The 16,643-nt window shown below is 42.9% G+C and overlaps 1 protein-coding gene across 1 annotated transcript in view; it reads left to right on the plus strand.

Moving 5' to 3' along the window:
• LOC138266473 (E3 ubiquitin-protein ligase TRIM39-like) overlaps positions 1–16,643 on the plus strand; it is an 83,836-nt gene that overhangs the window by 57,138 nt on the left and 10,055 nt on the right. The window contains exon 5 of the mRNA XM_069215347.1: positions 5,296–5,348. Coding sequence (XP_069071448.1) covers positions 5,296–5,348 — 53 coding nt within the window. The remainder of the gene's footprint in view (positions 1–5,295; positions 5,349–16,643) is intronic.

The following is a 16,643-nucleotide window of genomic DNA, read 5'->3' on the forward strand; positions in this document are numbered from 1 at the left end:
CCAACACCAAAGTGCTCTAGCACTGCATACATGTAGTCCCATTCTAGGGTGTCACAGGCCTTAGTTGCATCTGTGGAGAGGACTTAAGGCATAAAGCCTGATTGGTGGGGGTATATTAGAGTGGTCACAAGGTGCCTGAGTATATTTGGGAGGAGTTTGGCCAAAACTTTGAGTTCCGCATTTAAGATGGATATAGGTCTATATGACCCACATTGGTCTGAGGGTCTATCTGCTTTGTGGATCACCATAATTGTAGTCTGGTGTTAGTCCCTTGGGAGGATCCCTGTGGCTTTGGCCCTAGGCCATATTTTAAGAAGGTGGGGTGCTATTTTTCTGGCTGGGCCTTTGTAGAGCTCGATGGGTAGGCCATTTGGTCCCATCGCCTTCCCTGATGAGATGGAGCCTATTGCTTGTACTATTTCACTGGGTGTGAAGTTGCTCTCTAACATTTGTTTATGGTCTGTCAAGAGGGTGGGAGTTTTAATGTCCCTAAGGAATTCTCGTATTTTCTCTTGCGGGCGGTGCTCCTAGCTTCATAGAGCTTGAAGTAGTAACTCGCCAATTCTGCTGCTATGTCTTCCACCCCATTCTTGACCTCCCTGTGAGTTGAAGGATCCAGCTTCGAGCCTGATCCCTTTTCTTTAGCCATGCCAATAACCTCCTGGCCTTGTCTCCCACTTCATAGAGACTCCTTTGTGTCGGAATGTGGATTTTGTGTGCAGTGTCTTCGGCCAGGTCTCTATATTCATGTTCTTTAAGTCTAAGTGTATGGATAGCTGTTGCGCCTTCCTCCAGGATAGGTCTTATTCTAAAGCTTGTGTCTCTCTTTCTAAGCCATCCATTTCGTCCCTCACTTCTTTCCTTTTTCCCCCAATTAGGGAGTATGCTTGCCCTCTAAACACAGTTTTATAAGCTTCCCATAAGCTAGCAGGTGAATCTACAGATACCTCTTTATCCACAAATTTACTTACAGGTGACAGACATGTATGCATCAATGAGGACAGACAGTCTCTATTTCACTGGTTGATCTGGTGCAGCTCATCAGATTTTGTGGAGAGGAAAGTCTTATTTCATTGACATCAAATAGTGCCCTGAGAACAAGATTGATGCACAGTAGTCAGCAGGGTTTTTGCTTAACTGGTTGATTTTTGCCTTCTCTTTGGGCATTTTTCCTGCTATCCACTGCTTCGCTTAGCCTTAGCTGGTTCTCCTTCCATCAGAGTTCAACATTTTCCTTCTGCCTTACCTCACGAGCATCATCACAGTTTCTCTGTGTGTTGGACACATTCTTCTTTTCTTGCCCTGCAGGTCTCACCATTATGTTTCCACCTATTTTTTATGACTCTTAATTTAATGTGCACAGTTCAGAGACACAATGCGGATGTCATGCTGATGGACTCTGAAGAGCTGGTGTATTTCTACTGTGACAATTGCCCCAGGGGCCATCACTAGTTCTGCAACTTCCTCTGCTGATGGATGTCAGCTTCCTACTATGTTTGAAGGATTAGTGGCTAGGCCTTCAAAGGAATGTGTACTTTCTGGAATTCAGCGTTATACCTGGCCATTAAGCCATCTGGATGCTTTAGCCTCATATGCCATAACTGGGTCAAGATGTCTCTTTGGTATGCTTTTAGAAGTCTCAAGCCACGAGCTTGCATTTTAAATGGCACTAGACTTCCCCAATAGACATATTTTACTTCCTGCAATTATGTGTCATGTGGGTGCAGCTAACAAAGGGTTATTTAGATTTTAACAGATGTGGGAAATTACTCAAAAATAGATGAATGCTTGCTTTTCCTTATTTAGAGGGCATAGCCTTATGTATGCTGAATAGGGCAGACAAGACATCCACCTGTTTTTGGAAGATATCCTCATGCGCACAACTCTAAATAATGTCACTAGGCCATGCATCCCTTCAGAGGAAGAACATGTATTGCTATTTCACTCCCAAAGCAGTCTCACATGGCAAGAACAAGACTGACCTTTCACCACCAGAACCATCTATACATGTCACAAGCCCTACACAAGCAAAAATGTACCACATCTCTCTTCCTGAAACAGAAACAAAGAGTAGAGCAGGAAAGAAAGAACTAAGTAGAAGAATTGAAAATAAATCCAACAACAGATGTAAGAAAGCCACACAAGGAAAGAACACACCAAAGTGATAGATAGTAAAGAAGAAACAATACAAACAGACCAAAACAAGATCTGACTTTTCTTCAACTTTAGCAGGCTTATAATAAATCTAAGAAAAACAAGGGTTTGGTTTATGTCTGGAAAGAGCACGTTTAGTTTCAAGTGGAATAAAAGTAGCTGTGGGATTAGAGACCTATTGACAATACACATTGTAGTCATTAAAGGAGAACCAGTCATAGATTGATGACAAATATGTGGCCAATCATATTTGCAGAATTGCTTATGAAGAACTTTGGGCTGAGAAGTGGCCACATGAATTTAAATAAAACCAAGAAGCGATCAGACTGAATGACTGGCCTAATGATGATATTTGGTAACTTGCTCAGAGTTCCTAAGATCATATGTGGAGTGTAACCTACCTGGTGTAAGGTTCCTTGGTCTAGGATTGAAGGTTGAGCAATAGGTGATGGCCCTCAAGCTTGCTTGGGCTGTTTTGCTTAGGGAAATCTACATGGACATTAAAATCACCAAATATAATAATCTTTGATCCAGGTAAGAGCAACCGCTATAGCACATTTAAGCAAAACTTCTTTAAAAAAAGGAGTTATGTATTCTGAAAAGCAAGCTATCAGAGTCACCATGACATCAGCAGATACCTGTATATTTAAAAATTCACAATTATTAAGAGCGGTGGTCATAAGGTTACAAGAATGTCTTCACCACCACCCCCAGTCATTTGAATAGATATTTGTATTAATCTTGAAGCCTACTGTCATGGTCTCCAAAATGGCAATGTCAGCCAATTCAATAAGGCAGGATTTCTTCAAACAAAGATTGCTCCCTTCCTTATTCTTGTTTTCAGAAATGCACACTGTGAAAGCAAGTTTTAGGCACAAGTTAAGGGTGCTCCGCATGAACTCAGGCAATGTGTGCGCTTCTCTGCGGCACGCGAACAGTTAATGGTCTGTCTGACTGTCAGTGTGAGTGCAGAAAAGCAGTCAGGTGACCACCTGCCTCCCTCCCCTTGTGGGACTCCACCCTAAAGGATGCGGCTGCTGATTGGCAGTTTCCTGCAAAAGCCTGACAACCATTCAAGATCTAATTTTGTGTACATTTACAACTGTACCGTTTACCTGTGTACGAAGAAACATCCTTGTGGCTCTTGAATAAACTCAACCCCAACTCAATGAGCTTTGCAGTATGTCAACTTATAGTTTCAGTTACCTTTAAAATGTATCTCTGTTCATATTAGTGAAAATACTGCACAGGTTATAGTCACTTTTAAAGTGACAGTCACTTAAAGGACACTTTTGCTATACTGAAAGCCCCAGAGGGGTTGATGAGCCATGTCGTTGATGCCTGTAACACAATGCTCAACAAACTGCCCCAAAAGTCATTCTATAGGCCACTGCCAGATTCTCCGGTACAAAGGTGACTTACGGAAGTGGAGGGTGATACGGCTCAGGTAGTCCTCAGTTTAGAATGCTTTTGCCAGATGTTAGATCCGAGTTGACACAGCAGCTAGAAGAATAAGTGATTATGACCATCAACACAGTCATCTCTGACAGAAGAAGTATCCAACTCTTGTCACCTTCAAGTTTCAATTATCCCACAGAAGAAATTGGCTCAAAAGACTGAGTTAGGGGTTAAAGTTCTATCGTTTATGGTACCAGACATTGACCTACCCTCATTCAGTAATGACTGTGAAAAGTAAAAGTTCGACTTAATGCTATGAAGACTGCCTATAGATAATCACCACTGGATCAGTCTTTGGCAGCACACTCATTCTCAGTAGAGAAGCCCATGTGTCGTGCTTGGGAGGGGTCTTGATGCAGGAACATTCAGTGCATTTGCTGTTGACATCTCTGTATTATTAAATTACTGAGGTACAAATTGTTTTTACCTTGTAGTTTCAACTACTACCATAGTTGGTCACACGCTATAGATAGAGAAATCTAGGCATGAAGTTTGATTTTTGGAGCTAATCCAACACATTGGGTTACATTTTGTGTACACACTGACGATTTTCAGGTGGCAGTGCAGAGCTTTTGTGCATTAGGATTCATTTCTTCTGGTTACATTTATAGGGCTGTCGTCAAGGCACCAATAATGTTTTGGTTATGATAACAACCTTGCTCAGATGTTCAGACAATGCAGATTAAAATATCAACAGCCTTGCTGAGGGGTTCTGGTCGTGTGCCATTACAGATAAACAGTCTCTGCTCAGATGGTCATGGACTAGTTAAACACTTATCAGCCATGCTGTGAAGTGTATATAATGACCCATTACATGCATAGCATCTGGTCTATAAAGTATCTTGTCTATTCCAATCACATTACAACAGCTCCTAAAAAAAAACATCAGTAATGTCCTACCCAAAGTACAGTATTGCTGAAAAGTTCAGAAACTGTCCCATCCAACAGTGAGTGGAAGAGTTGTCCTGTTGAAGGTATGGAAGCTCTGCTATGCATATGCTGCCCCATTAAATGTGTAGCATCCTAGTTTAGAAGTGTAACTGGTACCCTATTAAACCTCTAGGAGCATCAGTACAGCGTCTCTGATAAGAAGTGCTGATTCTGTCAGACTAAAGGTATATTATCAATGCTGAGAAATCCCAGTTCTGTTCCATTCAAAGTAACACAGTTTGATGGTCAGCATTCCTCCTCTGAGAAGGAAAGGTGACATGCCATCCCTGTTAAGTCGACCAAAGATTTCAGATACACAACTTAACAAAGGTTTAGACAAAACATTTTTTTATAATCATCTCACCAAAGTGTTTCAGTCTAAAAACTGGGTTTGTCAAAGTTTGTTTAAAGGATGGTCCTGCATATCCAAAACAGTTAATCCATGTATTGGTTCAAATCAAACCGAAAAGGAAATATTACCGACAGGAAGAGGCATGGCGACCAGAGCCATATTTTAACCATCAGCTGAATGTGAAGAATACATCATTCAGTAACCAGTTCAGCCCACCACCCATCTCATGGTCTCATCACCGATATGTATTTTTTCAATATAGAAACAAAATTGTTGATGCTGTTTATATATGACAAATTACTGAGTTTGAGGACTCCATTCCCCTTGGTGAACAGTCCCACGTTAATATTTAGCATTAGTGGCTACCTGTATGTTAACAAATATTGTGTATGTTTCTCTAGATGTGAGAATGTAAAGTTTTGCAAACCCGAAGAGAAGAGGAAATACTACAAAGGTAATGGTGTCTTTTTCGTCTACGTCTTTGTTCAACATTTGCTCTATATTTGCTTTCCAAGTCAACTTCATGATGTTATCAAGGTCTGAGAGAGACAGGAGGTTGAATGAGAACATTATACGTCCAGAGTGAGGTTGTTGGAATCAGGGAAGAAGTGTGGTTAGTGTTGTCAATAAGCTGTTGGGTCTTCTGAATATATAAATGTGGTTGACAGCACTGCACTTGCCCTTGGAGTGGTTGATTGGAAGGATAGGCATGAGCTTGATTCAGTGATTGATTGTCTTGAAGAGTGTTCTGCTTCTGTTGGCAGCTTTATTGATGGCTTTATCAATCGCCATCATTTCTTTTCATACAGTGGCTCTCTTTAGTTGAACAATTTACTACCTAATTAAAACAAGGTTGAGATGGAGTTCTTGAAGGCACTTTAAGCTTGGAGTTATGTTAGGAAGGTGAATGGGTTTGAATGCAGATCTCTATTTTGTAACTAAGGGCCAGATGTACGAAAATGCAATTTTGCATTTCTTAAATAGCAACTTCATAGAAATTGCTATTTAAGAATTGCAAAATGCAATGTACAAAGATACTGATTTCCAAATAGTGATTCCTACAAAGTAGGAATTGCTATTAGGAAATCGCTATCAAGAAATCCCATTGCATTTGAGTTAATGGGGTTGTTTAGCATTTCCCAAATAGCAATTTCTTATTAGGAAATGCTAAACCAAGGATGGCAATGGGCAAAAGCCCCACCTTGGTAGAGGGGCATGTGTATGCTTTATTGAAATTAAAAAAACACTTTTGGGTGCTTTTTTGAAATTGTACCTGGTTACCATCGACTTCAAGTCGGTGGTAATTGCATCTCCAAAATGCGCAAGTCGCATTTAGGAAATGCATGGTACATCCGAATAGGAATCTCAAATAAGAAATCCCTATTTGCGATTTCCTATTCCGGGAATTGCAAATTATGATTTCTACAGGGTAGAAATTGCAATTTGCGATTCCTTAAAGGCCTTTGTACGTAACAAAAGCCCAGTTTTTTATTCCTTAATGGCCCGAATTAGCGATTCGTACCATATGGAAATGCAAACAGGCTTTGTACATCTGTCCCAATGGCTTCTAACGCATCCGAGGGAATGTGAGCGATGGGTTGCAAGACTGGAGGAGCAGGATGAGGTCATGTTATTTAGTGTTTCAGCAGTGCCCTCAATCATTCGTTGAATAAGATGGAGGATAAACAATATGTAAAAAAGATTTTGACTTGCGTATGGTCACAATCTGCATAAATTAAGGGGGCAAACAGTGTAAATACCTGTGCATTTAACTTGTGCTGTGTAAAAGGATGTAAAATTCAAATGTTCTCCAGTATGAGCGCTGCAACTCAAGGTGGGTTGCAAATTATGCACCTGCTAAATTTCACACCAAGCGCAAACTCTAATTAGTGGTCGCGCAATTCAGACCAAGTTGTAATCAAGCCCTCACAGTTTCACTTGATTTTTTTTACATTTTTTGCTCCATGGCTAATTTAGACAAACTGTGATACATTCAACCAAACGCATTTGCTGTTGTCAGCTCTCTACCACACGCAGATTTGCTGGGCCATTGGCATTTGTAACAGCATTAAAACTCCAAATGTATTGAAAATGGAACAAGCACTCGAGTGATCGCATAAGGGCCCAAAACAAAGCAGGCTGGTCTGTGATGGAAACACATAGAAAGTCATACCATTGACTAGCTGTCACTCCATATTAGTGGCAGGTTGTATGCCATAACAGGGCTAGTAAAAGGTAAAACAATTACCTTATACACACTCTCGGTCCCAGTCAAATGCTTAAGAAATACACATATAAATGTCGGGGATGGAGTTGCGGTTTGAAGCCTGTATAAATGTGATGTGACATAATGACAACTGTAGTGTAATTTTTAAACCTATTCCCCAATCTATCTAAATATAGCTTTCAGGTGAAGGAATAATATAGGTTAGTCAGTGTTTGGAAGCACATTTTGTCAAAAAAGTGAATGGTTTTATGTAATTTTTTTTTTTAGTTTATATAAGGCATGACAATGGCCTAAAGGGCATCAGAGCACTTTACAGAGAGACAAGAAATATGAACATCTGAAAAATGTGAGTGCAGTATACAATACAGACACAAATGAGATAAACCACACATAGAAATCAATTGTCAGAAGAAGAGAGAGGAAAACATGCATACACTATTCACAAAGGGGTTAGACGGGGAATAGTGACTTCATTGTAATGTAGAAAAAGAACATAGGGCCAGATGTAGCAAGGGTTTTGCGAGTCGCAAACGGCGAAAAACGCCGTTTGCGACTCGCAAAAGCCACTTTGCTATGTTGAAATGCATTTTGCGAGTCGGATCCGACTCGCAAAATGCATTTCCGAATCGCAAATAGGAAGGGGTGTTCCCTTCCTATTTGCGATTCGCAATGGTATGCAATTCCATTTGTGACCGCGTATGCGGTCGCAAATGGAGTCGCAGTTACCATCCACTTGAAGTGGATGGTAACCCATTCGCAAACGGGAAGGGGTCCCCATGGGACCCCTTCCCCTTTGTGAATGGACCCCAAAACATTTTTTCAGGGCAGGGAGTGGTCCAAGGGACCACTCCCTGCCCTGAAAAAACCGAAACAAAAGGTTTCGGATTTTTTGAAATGCAGCTCGTTTTCCCTTAGGGAAAACGGGCTACATTTAAAAAAAAAAAAAACTGCTTTATTTAAAAGCAGGTCGCTAACATGGAGGCCTGCTGACTACAGCAGGCCTCCATGTTAGTGAGTGCCCATAGTCGGTATGGGGCCACAATTTGCGACCCACCTCATTAATATTAATGAGGTGGGTCTTTGCGACCCCATACCGACTCGCAGAAGGTGTCTGAGACACCTTTCTGCATGACATTTTGCGACTTGCAAATTGCGAGTCGCTAGTACTCGCAATTTGCAATTCGCAAAATGTCATTTTGCTACATCTGGCCCATATTTACAAAACATTGAACGTGGTACCGTTGCGCACATTAGTGTTAAAGAGAGAACATATTTGACAACCAAAGTCTCTGATGCTATAGTAAGAAGTCAAAAGGCGTCAACAGCTTAATTTACGTGCAGTGCGGCTCCTGAAGCCAGATAGCTGCAATTATGCAGAAATTCTCCATATTTAACTTAAGTAAGAAATGCAAAGCCCGGCCCTGCCACGTGGGACACAGATCACCTCTCACCTAAGCATGATCTTTCACTTTTTCTTTTCATATATACATTTGCCATTAAAAGGGCACTAGTCTTCCTCAGCAAAACAAAGCTTTGTAATGAGTGCTTCTGCAGGTCTCCTGCGTGGAGATTAATGATAGAATGTGAACTTCTGCAGGTCACCTGCGCGGAGGTTAATGACAGAATGCGCACTTCTGCAGCTCGCCTGCTCGGAGGTTAATGATAGAATGCACACTTCTGCAGGATGTCTGCGTGGAGGTTAATGATAGAATGCACACTTCTGCAGGTCGCTTGCACACACATTAATGATAGAATGTGCGCTTCTGCAAGCTGCCTGCGCGGAGATCAATGATAGAATGTGCACTTCTGCACGTGCCAGCATTTAGATTAATGATAGAATGCGTGCTTCGGCAAGCTGCCTGTGCGGAGGTTAATGACATAATGTGCACTTCTGCAAGCTTCCTGCGTGGAAATTAACAATAGAATGCTCGCTTCTGCAGGCTGCCTGCATAGAGGTTAATGATAGAATGCGTGCTTCTGCATGTCGCCTGCGCGGAGGTTAATGATAGAATGCACACTTCTGCAGGCCGCCTGTGTGGAGATTAATGATAGAATGCACGCTTCTGCAGGCCGCCTGCATGGAGGTTAGTGATAGAATGTGCGCTTCTGCATGTCGCCTGCGCGGAGGTTAATGATAGAATTCGCACTTCTGCTGGTCACCTGCACGGAGATTAATGATAGAATGTGCGCTTCTGCAGGCCACCTGCTCGGAGATTAATGATAGAATGCACACTTCTGCATGTGCCAGCATTTAGATTAATGATAGAATGCACGCTTCGGCAAGCTGCCTGTGCGGAGATTAATGACATAATGTGCACTTCTGCAGGCTGTCTGCATGGAAATTAATGATAGAATGCTCGCTTCTGCAGGCTGCCTGCATGAACATTAATGACAGAATACGAGCTTCTGCCTGCCACCTGCGCGGCGATTAATGATAGAATGCGTGCCTGCAACCAGGAACGCACCTAAGAGTGAACTCTGGTCATGAAGTACACTAGAGGGTACACATAGTGGTCAGTGATAGGACCACATGAGCAAACAGTGCAGAACACTGATTGGTTCAATAAGCACGTAGTAGTATATGCCAAATGCCATATTTTATCCTGATGAAACTACACAGAACACATACAAGAAATGTATGTCCCATGAGGTGGCCCCCTTAAGTAAGAACCTTTTGACTGCTCTGTGCTGCATGTCTTGCAGCACTCAGCAAGACATGCAGTGTGTTGCTCTTGCAGGAAACAAGGGACCATATCTACAAGGCACGTGGGGCAGGCGCTGTGCCGCCCTGCCCCACCGGCAACGGGCAGAAATGCAACGTATCTACAAGATATAGCACATTTCTGTCCTCTCTCCCTGTGCTGGCGCACAAATTGCTGCCATGCACCAACGCAGACACCCTTGCACGATGGTGAAAGGGTGCCTGCGTTCTGGGGATGATTGTTTTTGCGCAGGAAGGAACACCTTCCTGCACCAAAACAATCAATGTGGTGATTTCCTCCTTCTATGTGTGCTGCAGAACGCAGCACACTTAGAATGAGTAAAAATCGGGACAAAAAACGTTGTTTCTGCCCCTTGAGTTACTCTTACGCCACCCATGGGGTGGCATAGGTTTTTGATGCATTCCCAGGTTTACAAAACCTGTGAATCCCTCCCTGACACAATGATGCAGTGTAAGGCAATGCAGCAACTTGCGCTGTGTTGCCTTACTCCATATCTACAAGACCATGAAAAGTCATGCAAAGTAGGTTTACGTGGCCTTGTAGATATGGGTAAGCAGCCTGCACTGCCTATAAATCACAAAAAGTAATGCATCAGCGGTGCAGGAGGCTTGTAAATAAGCCCCTAGATGTCTAAGTAAAAACGTCTGGAAGGTAGGGTCAGTGGCGTAACGAAACTTGAGGGGGCTCCCGTGCACAGGACACGGAACTCATTCAGGAGCTGTCAGGCCAGGGTACTGTATGTTGGAGGCCCCCTGGTGCTCGGGGGCCCCCGTGCTTCACAGGGGATGCGGGGACTTTTGTTACACCACTGAGTATGGTCACTGCACATGCACCGGTGAAGGTGACAGACCTTTTGAGAAGAAAAGTTGCACAAGATCTTTTAAAACTGTAATCAAAGGATTTTTTTGTGAGAATACTATTATGGGCGGGTCTTGAAAGTATTTCCCTCACACCTCGTAATTTTTTGAGCCCAGTAATGAATGGATTCCACTGGATCCTGTGTCTAGTAAGTGGGTTCTTGATCGTCTTTTGAACTGCTATGGGCAATATTGAAACTGATCCAGTTCTTTCTTATATATGGTTATTGGTGTCTGTCGGTTTTCCCTGGTGTTTCTATTTTCTATTTGTAGCTGGGCACCCGGATTTCAACCAGAGGATTGAAACTCTTTAGTATGGAAAAGTATTACAAATCTCAAAATTTACAACTTCTAAGAAATGTGAGACGCAATATGCCCTTATCCTTTTTTCCGCTTCTCTGGTTTATTTTGGAAGTCTAAGGAGGATTGAAAAGGTACCACATAGGGCTTCAGTACAAGGTCCCCGGATGCATGGATGGTAATGCTGCACCCCTGGAGGTAATGGTACTGGGAGTCCCATTAAATCTGGGGTAGAATTTAATGGTGATTCCAGGTTGAACGCTGAGAATCCTCTGAGCAATAAGTAATTTCCATGGAACTCAGCAACTTTGGGCCCAGTTCATGCAGTTATTCCTCATTTATCTCTGCTTTCAGTAGTGGAACACTCCAGAGGAAACAGAAGACATCTACATTAACTCTGTGGACTTTAAAATGTCTGGGGCCATATTACACTAAGTACCCCGGGGGTGCAACAAGCTTTTGCGCCCACTTTGCACACATCAGGAGCACTTTGGCATTACAAAAGGGGCCACAGACACTTGTGCGGCTTCTGTAATACAGATAGCGCTGACACACATGTAGTGCAATCGCTATCATTAGAGGGCATTCTCTCATTTGCATGGTGGGTGGCCCCACGCAAATTAGGGAATCTCTTTTCCTCTGTGTCAACACCATATTATGCATATGTGCAAAGACAAAAAAGCTGTCAGGATGCGCACGACAAAAAGGTGGGGCACTGTCAGGGCGCCCCCTGATGGCAGCCATCTGGAGAAGCCATTTGGAAAAGGTCTAGGGGGTCCTATAGACCCCCCCTAGACATGCCCTGGCAGGTGGATGCAATCGCTGACTGCACCCGCCTGCAAGGTGATCACACTCCCCCTTAAAAGTGCAGGTAGGTTGCTGCCTACACAGTGAAACACGGGCCAAGATTCTTAAAGTTTTAGTGTAATGCTAAACCAACACTAAACTTTTTGGGGATTCACAAACCAATGCAAATTGGTATTTGCGTTGGTTTGTGTGGCAAAGTAACGCAAAGCAGCACGAAACGCTGCTTTGCATTACTTTGCATCAAGGGGACGTTACATGCTTTTTGGTGCTAAACTCTATTATGAAACCTCAGTAGAAGGGGTCTACTGAAAAGCAGCCATTAAACTGAGAAATGTTTTTATTTCTCCCTGATTTTCCGACTGCATGTGTATTACACTGTACAGCACACATACAAAGTAGGAATAGCATTTCCACTTATCTAGGCATAGTATTTTATACAGGGAGGATATGCTTCCTGTACAAAACCTATGCTAGACTCACGCACACACCCTAGCACTATGGCGCTCTCCTGCTCTCTCCTTGTCACACTGGCTGCTGTGGTGCGTCCGATCCCGGACCCCGGAGCGGCTGCTTCAAAGCTGCTACATATTTCACTTGCGTCGAGCATTTAACATAATAGTGCAGACTTTCCCCGTATGCACACCCGGTACCTGTTTGAGGTGCACCCGATATGTAACAGGGCATCTGATGGCGCAGGTAACAGATTTATCAATATTCCTATTAGGAATGACATGTCTGTCTCAATGAGGGCCTTAAAGTCAACCACGTGGCATCAGCCACTTTCCAATATCATTTCCGTACAGTTGGTTTAACCACAGAAGATACTGAAGAACATTAAAGAAATCGGGCAACTTTTATAAATAACTTCTTTTGAAGTTTTTATGAAGCTCATCTAATAGGAGAATTTCTTCAGCATAAATATTTGAAACATTTCTTCATTTTCATCAGGGCAGTAAATGATCATTTAATTGAAACATGTACTAACAGTTTATATCTGAAGATAACGAGCAATATTCAGAACAAACTGAGCAATAAAACATATGAAATAATAATGAGTAGCAAGTATCATTGACCAAAAAAATTAAATACTAAATCAATTTAGCAAATTAAAACATAAACAACAAATGCAAAAAAGGAAGCATACTGATTTCAAATAATATGTATATTTTTGGTAGAACATTTACTACTCCTTCCCCTTTTGTTTGGATTATATTTCTGACTTCTCTGGGATTCATTTAAATTCTGTGAAGTATTAAATGTATTAATCTATTAAAATCAGTTGATCAGTTAAACCCACACAGTTTCTCGAATATTCTTAATGCACCATTACTACCTATGCAGGTTGTCCACAAGGCAGACAATCTATGTGACTCAGTGGAAATGTACATTTACACGTGTAACTTTTCTTTAACTGTGGAAAAACCATTTCCTCATCCCATTGATATAGGCTGTTTCTTTCTTGGTGCAGTAATATTTTCTGTGTGCTTTCAAAGTGGGAAGCGTCATCTAAAGCATTTGTGAATACCCACAACATTTTACTGCTAGGAATTTGTTTTGGGTGCCTGTTCTGAAGTGAACAATAAAGCAAAGTTGTTTCCCACCATGAACCATACATCTGAAAAGGTTGGTCTTATCAAGCCTGCTCCATTATTGGCCTGTATCATATCCCCTGAACCAAACAAAAAACACAAAATTAACCAGATGGTCAGGGCAGAAGACATGGGAAGGGAGCAGTTGCCTCTAGGAGCAACATACATTATAATTCCAAAGCCTAAAGATAAGTAAAAACAAAATGCTCAGAAGTATTCAAAACACATTCACTGCCAAACCCAAAAGGCCTGGATTCGATTGATTACCTACAACATCTCAGCTATGCTGGTTAACTTGTAATTCCAAGATCATTCACACTACAAGAAAACCAGAAATGTGGCTTTTAGTAAGTACAAAATGAAGTATTAGAAGCATATGGAACCAACATTTAAAAAGTCACAGTCTGTAACAAAATGTATTTATAATGCTTAGAAACAGCAACAGTGTGGTATGTAGGGGTATATCAAACACTAACTCATATTAATAGCCTGCTGTCTATCTATTAATTTATTTTACAGCCTTATTGATACCACAGTTTAGCCCAAACTGCTAATTGCTTATTCAGGAAGCACGCTGACTTTACGCACCTGGATACATGCTACTCTGCTGTTTAAGATATTTGCCTATAAAAGTTAAGTCTATATAAAAACCATGTTGTTATTAAAAATAATTAGTCAAACTTGCTAAAATGAAACAATGAAAAGTTAAACATTAAACAGTTTGGCAGTGCGACACTGTTATACATTTTGACAAGAAGCACGCCACACAAAATTACCCCCAGCGCCTTCCCGCTAGCAGAGTAATTCCTTCGTGGGACAAATATCCTAACTCCGGTATTTAGTGCAAAAGGCCATTTATTAGGACAGGATTGCAATAAACATTATAACATGTCACAACACAACATATTAAATCCTTAACATAAGAACTGTGTTTTCTCCTTTTCCCCTCGTCCCCAATCTGACCATAATGTCTCACCTTCCTTCCGCCTTTCACCCCGTCACTCTCTCCCTGAAAACCTTATCCCTCCTCCCAAGTTGTGGATACGCCCGTATCTGACTCTCCATCCCCCGTGTACTGCCATCAGAAAAACCCTGGTGCGTATTTTTCTGCCCCACACCAGTTCCTGTTCACTCCTGCAACACCGTCATCCCCGGCACTTCACTCGCACCACACCATCTCATTCCACAACCGCCTCAAAACCTCCCTCAGTTCCAAAATGTATTAGGCGTAGCCCAGCTCTGATAGGTGCACACCATGTGCCCAGAAAAGCCCCTCTTCCTCTTCCATGAGGTCCCCATGTGACACCACATTAATGCCCCTTACTGCACAAAAAATCCTTATTGCCCTGTTCACTTTTTTTCGTGCTTTGTCAATAGCTGCATGTTTAACTGCTTCTCTCCATATCCTGCATGGTATAAATTCTGTCCACACCAAACATTCCCCAGAAAGTCTGTGCTTGAGAATTTCCCTCTGCATATGTTGCAGGAGTGTCAGTCCCGATAACTGTACCAAATTATTTTCCCCCAGGCGCAAGACCAACATGTCTTGACATTCCCTCTAGGCACCATAAATGCTAGCCAAGGCAGTAAACTACCCCAACGCATGCCACCCTTTCCCCACCAGAGCACCCCATACTGTCTGCTAGGCAGTCCCAGATTGCGTCCATATATCGTTCAGCGTATTTTGCTGCCCAGCAGATGAACGAGTGACCCACTATCCAAGTCACCACCTTGTTACTCATTGGGCCTCTCACACACCCTAGCAAAATAGAAAACACGTTAGCTCCCATCTACAGAAGCCACAACTCTTCCCCCCCCAACACCCCTTCACTTTCAAACATAACGCTCGCTACACTTAGGCCTCTCCTCCCAATCTTGCGAACCTTCATTATACCCCACCCCAAACGAGCTGCTGATGTAGCCGTCCTAATCTGAAATGAGTGGATCCCAAATGCAACCAGATCTCGGCCTCACGCCACCAATGCTCTGCGCAACACCCTCAAAAGGTGAAAAGCCGTGACCCTGCTGCCATCCTGATGACAGAAAAACACTCCTTGCTTGGCCCCTGGCCACACCTGAAATGACCGCCACTCTCTCACAGGGCACACCGTCTCACATGCCCTTCATTCAACCAGATCCACTTCCCTCTCCCTGCATGGTCCATCTTGGACTTCCGCAGCCATATCCCCAGGTGACCAGATTCTATCCTCACTTCTTCATATTGCACAGCATCCGCACTCCCCAACCATAGAACTTCAGACACCCTAAAATCCCCAAAAAACATCCAAGTCATGCACAAGCATAACAACGCCACCTCGAACTTGTCATAGCAGCATCCATCCAGGCATCCCAAAATCTCACCCAACTATTCAAATTGGATAGCTTCCCTCAATCGTCTCCTGGTGCCCACTTTCTCCTTGCCCCACCCTTTCAGTACCTTGCCCAACATTTTGTTGCCCGCCGGATCAAAACCCCACAAGAGCTTGCCATAAAAGGACATACCAGCCTGTTTGCCTGCAATGGTTGTCGGTGATAAACCTCTGTCCATTAGTTCTAAGACATAAAGCATGACCGATGCTCCCCTGTCTGGCAATCCCTACTTGTGGTCTTCCCTGCTCCCTCCTGGAATGCTTGAAAATCTTTCCATGCTAGCTGATAGCTCTTCCTGGTAGACTCGGCTAAAGACATCTCCATCAGCCTAAGAACTCTCAATCCCCCTACTCCCAGACTTCCGTAGGGACCGACATCTTGACTGCCTCTGCTCCCAGTGCCATACTGCGAAAAGGGTGCCACTGTGAACGAGACAAAGAGTCAGGAATAACATTGTTCACACCGGACACATGAGTCGCCTTGATAATTATATTATTTTGCAAACAAAACAACATGAATCTCCTCAACAGCCTCAGAACCCTAAATCCCGGGCCCTCTGCTGGTTCACCAGCTTCACCATAGTCATGTAATCCACATGAAACATCACCCTCCTGTTCTGTAACTTATCGCCCCATACAGCCAATGCCACTAGCAATGGAAAAAGTTCCAGGAATGCGATGCTGTGCACCTACCCCAACCACTGCTGTGGCCAGCGCTCCGCACACCACCTGCCATCCTAAAACAATCCAAAAACATTAGCTCCTGATGCATCTGAAAATATTTGGACCTGCCACACTACTTTCTCCTCCTGAAACCGTTAAAGTCTCCCAGAAATGAGCGCCACACCCTCAAATCCACCCTTACCACCAAGGAAAG

This window comes from Pleurodeles waltl, chromosome 1_1, assembly GCF_031143425.1.
Source record: "Pleurodeles waltl isolate 20211129_DDA chromosome 1_1, aPleWal1.hap1.20221129, whole genome shotgun sequence".
Classification (NCBI taxonomy): domain Eukaryota; kingdom Metazoa; phylum Chordata; class Amphibia; order Caudata; family Salamandridae; genus Pleurodeles; species Pleurodeles waltl.